Genomic DNA, 8,860 nt, shown 5'->3' on the forward strand with positions numbered 1-8,860 from the left:
AAAACTACCGGGAAATTTTTACCATTGACCCCCAAAGTACCAACTAGATTCACTTTCCTATCAGAAAAATACTGTTGAAGAAAATCTAAAATTAAAAAATACATCATTGTAAAATTAATACTGTCATCGATCCGCTCAAAATCTAAAATCTAAAATATATCCGATACATTTAAAATTAACATATTAAATCATTATTATTAATTTCGTATTCAGCATTATTCGGAATAAATGATAGTCATTGTGTATTTAAACTATAATAATATACTAAAGTTAACTAAAGTTCCAGTGAAGTTATAAGTTAAGTTTCATTCAAATCAAATTAAAGTTAAGTTCCAGTTCCATATACGTTCTATTAAAGTTAATTTCCAGTCATATTAAAGCTAAGTTCCATATAAGTTTTATTAAAGTTAAGTTCCAGTCAAATGAAAGTTAAGTTCCAGAATTAAATAATATCGAATATGCAAAGTCACAATTTTTTTTTATAAGCATTTAAGATAGAATTTAAATAGTAAATATAAGATTAGTAGCTGATAAAGTGATAACATATTAACATGCTATTTTTAATTTTCTAGTTCAGAATTAAGGTTTAGTTGTTTATCAATAAAATATAAATTGCAGCTGTCTTAGGTATTAATTTATAAATAAAATACTTACTGGCCTAGTTTAATTTTAATAAATGTTAAATGTTATAATAGTATCTCTACTAGTGTAATAATTAATTATTATTTTATAGTAGTTATTATTTGTTTTTGAATTGTAGTTAAATAGTTAGTATAAATTAGGAAATTAGTAAATGTGTAAATTATTTAAATCAATATTCCCAGCCATTAACATTTTTTCTTTATTCATCATAAATATATTATCTGTTATTAGTTCATACAAAATATTATATAGGTACGGAAAACGGAGTGGCCGAGCGGTCTAAGGACCGTGGGCGGCATTTTTCTTCAGGCAAGTCACGGTGTCTAGAGAGAAGTGCCGCCATCCCCCACCTGGGCATAGCAGATACCTACGGATGCCCACTAAAAAATCTGCCAAACTAACAAACACACGTGTTTTAACCTACAGTTAAAGCCTCCCCTACAGTTAAAAAACCACCCAATAGCCTAAGTTGCAGCGGGTTAATTAATAAAAAAAAAAAATAGATAGGTACCTACCTATTTTAAAACACAATTAACATCAGCGTTAAATACTTACAATTTACATACATACATTTTATAATTTTATTGATACAAAGTACACACATTATCATCAAAATTACTAATTATTTTATTTATTGCCTTTTTTATTAATTATATCATTGGTATTACCGGATTAACTTTCACATAAACTTTTTATTAGACTCTTTACTTCGTTATTTAAATTTTTTAATATGGTTTTCCCCGTGAAATTTTGAGTTTTATAAACTTGTTAATAATGTATATAACGGCTTAATGCATTTTTATGTTCTTCTGTCTATTATTTCTGTAGCAATGAGCGTGTTTTGAATGGATTTTACTAAAATTTGTCTAGTGTATAATTTATAAACAGATAATATATATTTATGGTTGAATAATTCCTATTTCCTCTGATGGGTATTATAATGGTAGGGAGTAGGTACTTTACTTTTACAATATTTTTTTGGGATAATATGCAATGTATTATGTATTAATGTATGTTTTATTAGTGCCTCCCCAAAATGTTATGCTGTATAATAGAATTTAACTACACAGTGCCATAAATATTTGTCTTATAATTGATTTATCAAGAAATCGAATTTTGTAAAATAATACAGTTATAAGCTCTTCATTTTATTTTTAATATTCTTTATGTATTATGACCATTTCAGGTTAAAATCTATTGTCACTCCTAAATATTTGAATGATAATACCATTTTAGTTGGTTTACAAGTGAAATTTGCCATACCAGTTCCAAATGTATGTATTATAATAAAGTTATATTATACAAGTTGTGTACGTATAGTAACTATTGGCATGCAAACCGATTTGTTTATGTTAGGTAATAACAGATTTTTTTTCATCACGTCATAGATATACCGTAAATCCATTTTGACTAATATTAGATATTTATTATTTATAGACATTTTGAAATATTGAAAACCTTATGAAATGAGTATATTTTTTTTTTGCACATGACAAATCAACAACTTAAAATTAACAAACAACTACAAGAAATAATTAACGGCGGAACCGTGTCACCAAATTAATATGTTAACATGATGTATCCTGTTTTAGTATTAAGTCACTTGGATCATACTGCATATTATTTGATCCATACAGAGTACGACGAGTTGTACACCAAGACACACTTTCGATTTTTCGCCGGAATGTATGCGCCGCTGATGTCTTATCAGACTGACGCTCTCGCCGAACGACTTGTCACACATATCACATGCGTATGGTTTATCGCCGGTGTGCGTGCGCCGATGCTTTGTCAAACTGCTTCTTTGCCCGAACGACTTGTCACATACTTCGCAAGCGTGCGGTCTTTCGCCAGTGTGCGTGCGTCGATGTGTCATCAAATGGCCACATTCAATGAACGACTCGTCGCACAAATCACACACGTACGGTCATTCGCCGGTGTGCGTGCGCCGATGTCTTGTCAGACTGCCGTTCACACCGAACGACTTGTCACACATATCATATGCGTACGGCTCGCGACTTATCGCCGGTGTGCGTTCGCCGATGCTTCGTCAAACTGCTGCTTTGACCAAACGATTTTTCACATACATCACACGCGTACGGTTTTTCCCCAGTGTGCGTGCGCCGATGCTCCGTCAAACTGATGCTTTGACCAAACAACTTGTCACACACATCGCACGCAAAAGGTTTTTCGACCGTGTGCGTGCCTCGATGTCTCTTTAAACTGCCGTTTTGACTGAACGACTTATCACAGAAATCGCAAGGGTACGGGTTTTCGCCGGTGTGTTGTCAAACTGCTACATTTACTGAACGATTTGTCGCATACATCGCACGGGTAAGGATTATAATTCTCCATGTTTCCGCTGATTTGTATAGACTTTACTTTTGTCAGTGAACAATTTGTTTAAGACTTAATTGTTTTCATACAATTATTTGGTTTCCATGCTATTGAGGTTATGATCGATTACAATTTATTGACGTAACCCGGTCTTTAAGCCAGTACTTGTTTTATTTATAAAAAAAACCAGTATGTGAGTGGTTAATCAAAACCCGAGGTTTTACCGTACCAATTGTTCGTATAATCAGATTTTCAACTATACTATTCTATACTATACTATACTATCGTTCTTTTTGCATATCCATACAGACGGTATAACGGAGACTGTTTGGCAGTGTGGATATTTTATATTATGTTTATACCTATTGTTATTAATTATTATTTATGCAGTAGCCGGTAAGTTGAATTAATATTATAAAATTACAATAAAATAACTAAAATCGTTGTTCTTGGTTATTTAATATGTAATTTCGTTCAAATTTGAACATTAAATAACTATAAAAATATATTTTTGGGATTTTTTGGTTACAAAATAACCAACTGATGTGAAACCTTGTTTTAATTAATGTTCAATCCTTAACTATGAAAGTTAAACATTTTATACATTTTTACCTACAAAACTATTTTAAAATTTAAAATATGATAAATGCAGTCAAAAATTTAAATTTAAATGCATACAAAAAAAAATTGTGCCTAAGTATTTATAACCGGTTGCGTTTTTTGTTGAAAATGTTGTGGTTATTATTTTTTGTGTCCTAACTTGTACCTAACTTTGTTTTAAAATTTCAATGTTTTTAACATATATTTAGCGTTATTTAAGGTAATATTATAGCACATATTCATACAATTTTGAAGTGTCCAACACTGGCCCATTAGGTTAAAACCTTCACACATGACTGATACTAGCTAGATTTATTGGTATGTATATTATAGTAGCATATTGTTATATTATTAACGATTATTAAAAACTTATTTAATGCCTAGGTAATAACGACGGAACAAAATTAAATTAATTTTAAATTTCAGCGTTCTAAAAATAGACTATACCTACTAAAGTTTAATTGTATTTAATTGTAGTATAGTGTCGCGATCAGTTTGTCTACACATATGAGGGTTGTTCCACAATTTGCGACAGTCACTTGGAAGCTTTCTGTACGTTCGCGAAAATGGCATTCAAACTACACATATCTGGACCGAAAATGATTCTGCACGATAAAGCAATAGCAGACATGTTTGTAAATCAATTGAATAACAATCAAGGTCTTTTTGGTGTAAGATATTTGATATTGAACAATTTATTATTATGTGTATACAGTTCTATGTACATACTTACCAATTATATGCTATACATATATATGTTAGCGTTAATGTATGAAATTCCGTAATTCTATAAAATAACTAGTTACAATCTAAACTAGTTATTTTATAGAATTACGGGTACTTTCAGTTAATGTATTGAATGAATCCATAAATATATACTTCAACTAGTTATTCTACATACCAACTAGATATTTTATAAACTAACAATAATGGTTTAGTTAATGTATTTAAAACTATTATTGAATAAAAGTTTTAATCAAATTACAAATTACAAACAAAATCAAATGTTATAGTATTAAGTCAAACAAGCCTTACAATATTATATAAAATATTAATATTAATTTTTTTTTTAAATTTACAATTTATTTATTAGTACAGGAACTTTTTGGGTGGCATTTAGAATTACAAAGTAAATTATTTTTTAAACATATGCACCGTTTTGTGGTGCACTTTTGTTGGCATGTACATTTAAAAAACCCTTGTCCATTACCAAGTGATTGGGATTCGGATGCTTTTCGAAGGCAAATATCTACATCTGGAACGTCACTAAGCGTAATAAACTTTTCTGTGCATAAACTAAATTGTGACCTCGCGTAAAGTTGTTTTAGTATACCGTATTTAGTTCCTAAAACAAAATGATTTGAATTATTAATAAAAAAATAAAAAAAATTATAAATAAAAAAAATTACCTAAGCGATAAAATCCGTCGGTTGTTTTTTCTAATACAATTGCAATTATAGATTGTGGATCACATTTTGACCTGTCAACATCTGGAATTTTGACTCGTACGTTACATCCTTGAAGAGCAGGTGGATGAGACATATCTGATTGTAGTTTCATTCTTTTAGCTTGACGTTCTAAGCATTCTTTTGCTTCTTCTCTTTTATTGGAAATATTTTCTTTATTTATGCAAAGTTGACACAATTCTTCCTCGGTATTCCCTTCATTTTCCATAAATATATGTTTGCATATTTTACAGTTATTTTTCTCTAAATCTTTGTTAATTTTAATATTTAAACTTTTGTCTGTATTCAAAACTTTCAAAATATTGTCTGGAGTATTTGAAGAAATTCCTACTTTTGGGGAACATCCGAACATAGCTTCATAAGGACTTCGTCCTATCCCCCTATGAAAAGCTTTATTTTTCATAAATTGAATAAACCTTAGCCCTTCACTCCATTTTGTTGTGTTGTTGTCCTTCATCCAGGTAATTATCATATTCTCTATATCTTGATTTGCCCTCTCCACTGATCCTTGGGACTGACTGTGGCGAGGTTTGCCATGAATAATAGATAATTCAGGCCACATTTCTTTTAATGAATCTATTGTTTGGTTTCTGAATTCACGACCGTTGTCACTTTGTAGTACACTTGGAGCACCGAACACCGTAAAAATATCTATGAGACAATATGCTACTTCTTCAGCTCTTTCCGATTTTAATGGTTTTAAAATACAAAATTTAGTCAAATGATCTTGATACACCAACACAAATTTATATTCACCATCAGCTTGACTTTGATAATCAATAAGATCTAATTGACATCTACTATTTAATTCAGAAAAAATCATAGGATTTGTCACGATACCTTTTTTTTCACTTTTTTGTTTTTTTACACATGATTCACATAAATTTAAAAAAATTTTGACGTTTGATTGAGTAATATTTTTATATTTTTTTTTCAGTTCATACATCATTCTGTCTCTACCACCATGTCCAATAGATAGGTGAATGTTAAGTAAAATATCATATAATTCTTCGTCATGGACGTAAAATATAATATCAGAATTTTCTTTCATTGGACGTATAAGTTTTTCATTACCTTGCACTTCTATCACATCATACCGTTGTACTAACCAATAATCACGTGGCGATTCTTTTTTTCCTGTTTTAATACGTTTCACTTCACTTATTAAGGAATCATATTTTTCTTTCAGCAAAAACGTGCTGTTATTACGTTCTGTTGTTGTATTTTTTATAATTGTATCAAATTTGGTTTTCATTTTAAAGCACACTTATTAGTTATTACACTATACAACACTAAAAATGATTAAACTAACTAGTAAGTAAACTCGCAGTACACTGTCACACGAATAAGTCTAGTCTATGCCAAATGGTGCGGTTCAATACTATCTTATCTTATTATTTTTATTAATAACAACAACGGTAACAAATTTTGTATGTTATCTAATCCAGTCCCGGTCATATCTACCTAATGATATAAATTTCATACATTAACGAAAACCCAATCGGTATTTTATATATTAACTAGTAAAACCGTGTAATTTATATATTAACGAACATATTTAGGAATTTTATAGAATAACTAGTTATTTAATAAAATAACGTATTACATACATTACCGCTAACATATATATATATATTATGTTTGCTAGTATTAATGTGTTGATTGTATTAATTTATACAGATCGACTGTTCTACCGGTAAAGAGTACAGTTATCCAAAATTGAAAAGAGACGTTTTGGCAATGGCTACTGCATTTAAAAAACATGATCTTGGACACGGAGACGTTGTTAGACTATGGTTCGTACGAAGAACAGATAGTTCTGTTAGTTGGGATTTTGGTCGGAACAACTATAGCTGCATTGAATCACAGTTAAAGTAATATTAATGATTTCATGATATAGCTTGATTTGTTTCATTTATCATAAACGATATTTTATAGTTGTCTTGGCAGCGCTTACTAATGAATCCAAGCCTTTTAGTATAAATATAATGACATACATTTTAAATAGGTACTATCACGCATCAACCGATATTGAAGATTTTTACTATGATCCGTGATGGCTTTATTGCTTATTCGGATATCGTCGTTATTACGGTGGACGAAACTTTGTTGGTCCGTCCGATAAAATCAAAAAGCCCGATTGGTCCATATTGTGCTATTATTATAGTATTCGAGTGGTACTACAGGAACTCTGAAAGGAATATATTTATCGGACGATGCTATGAAATCGGCATTGATTTCGTCCAAGCAGTGAGTGTCTGTATAATATAGTTTATAAGTCGGTGAATGAATTAAAAAAAAATGTTAAAATTTACTGTGATTAGGTAATTTGGTATAATTGTATGACATACAATGTTTTAAGATCATTGATGGAAGAACCTATTGAAAACAGATTTATGATTACTTCTCCTGTATTTTCGTACACGGGAATGTTCGGTATTCATTTTGGAAAACCAAGACTATTTTTCTCGGAAAAGTCAACCGCTGAACAAGTACTTTGTTCAATAGACAAATTTAATGTAAACACTATTATTATGTGATTATTAGTTAAATTCTAATCAATATTACTGTTAAAATATATTAAATAATAAGCAGGAAAGAGGTAGAAAAAATAAAGGATAAAGGAATGATATAATAAATAAATAGTTCAATAAATAAGGATTGAAAGAACGAAAAGCAAAGAAGAAAAATAATTAAAAAGAAAGTATGAGGAGAAAAAAAGATGTTCCTATCTAATTATCAAATTTTAATAGAAAAAAAAACTAAAAATTATCAAATGCTTCGAGATTTTTAAAAGCAGCTTATTGTTTTTCTTTCAGGTACATGGAAGACTTGACCCAAAAGTACCACAGTAAAAAACAATCGTGGACGAAAACTTTACAGGGTTTGGCCATAGGAATGCAATGTATCGGCGGTAAATTGCCTTTATTATTTTTTTCCGGTTGGTTGATCAAACGAATCGGCCATATGTATTGGCATGGCCTTATTAGGTCTTATCGATTTTGCTCTTAGGTTCTATCTGTACTCTGTGATAAGAAACTCTATTTGGATACTGCCTTTTCAAGTTCACCAACGGCATTACATTTGGACTGTGTCACGCTGTCTTGTTAGCTTATGCTAGATTTATTGCTCCGCGGAGTTCCGTCACCACTGTGGTGGCACTATCTGGAGCACTTTTCGAAGGTGTTGGTAAGTGTTATATTATTATGTTTCACTGAGTAACAGAGAATTTACCTACACATGAGAAACTTAACAATATATTTGCAGTTGTGACGTCTGATGCAAATTAGTGTTAACTCCATACGAGTAGGTAACTTTCGAGTATAGGCACTAGGCAGTGTTGGGAAAATTACTTTTGAAAAGTAATAAAATTATGTTACTCATTACTTTCTTTTTTTAAAGCAAGTTACGAGTATTTTAAGATGTACAAACTACAATTTTAAAATAATTCAGTTTAAAATAATTTTGAGAAAGCTCTACAGAATTGACTTATAAAAATGTGCGGTTTTGATCGACGACCTTTTTTTGAAAGGGTGTGGTTATGACGACCTTTAATTTTATTCTAACCTTTTTTTGCAATAATAATATAATAATGCTATTATTATACATACATAATTAGTTTGGCACGAGCAGATATATATATGGTCATATTATAACACCATTATTAAGGTGACAATATTATTCATTTATCATTCCATAATCAGTGGGTAGGTACCTACCTATTTATCGTAAATATTTCATAGAATATAATTGTATCCTAGCTATAATATTTTATCATATTTTTAAAGCACTTATACTATGAAGTCATATTTTGG

At 30.1% G+C, this 8,860-nt stretch overlaps 1 protein-coding gene and 1 pseudogene across 1 annotated transcript; both read right to left on the reverse strand.

The window, feature by feature from the left end:
- Positions 1-2,349: 2,349 nt before the first annotated feature.
- On the reverse strand, positions 2,350-3,039 carry LOC132947590 (endothelial zinc finger protein induced by tumor necrosis factor alpha-like; annotated as a pseudogene).
- Positions 3,040-4,661: 1,622 nt separating this feature from the next.
- LOC132947591 (KRAB-A domain-containing protein 2-like) lies at positions 4,662-6,300 on the reverse strand. Its single transcript, XM_061017884.1, has 3 exons — positions 5,319-6,300; positions 4,989-5,240; positions 4,662-4,924 (listed from the first exon to the last, which is right to left on the reverse strand). The coding sequence occupies exons 1-3, from the start codon at positions 6,298-6,300 to the stop codon at positions 4,662-4,664; spliced, it is 1,497 nt and encodes a 498-aa protein (XP_060873867.1).
- Between the last annotated feature and the right edge of the window lie 2,560 nt (positions 6,301-8,860).

Source organism: Metopolophium dirhodum, chromosome 6 (assembly GCF_019925205.1).
Source record: "Metopolophium dirhodum isolate CAU chromosome 6, ASM1992520v1, whole genome shotgun sequence".
Taxonomy (NCBI): domain Eukaryota; kingdom Metazoa; phylum Arthropoda; class Insecta; order Hemiptera; family Aphididae; genus Metopolophium; species Metopolophium dirhodum.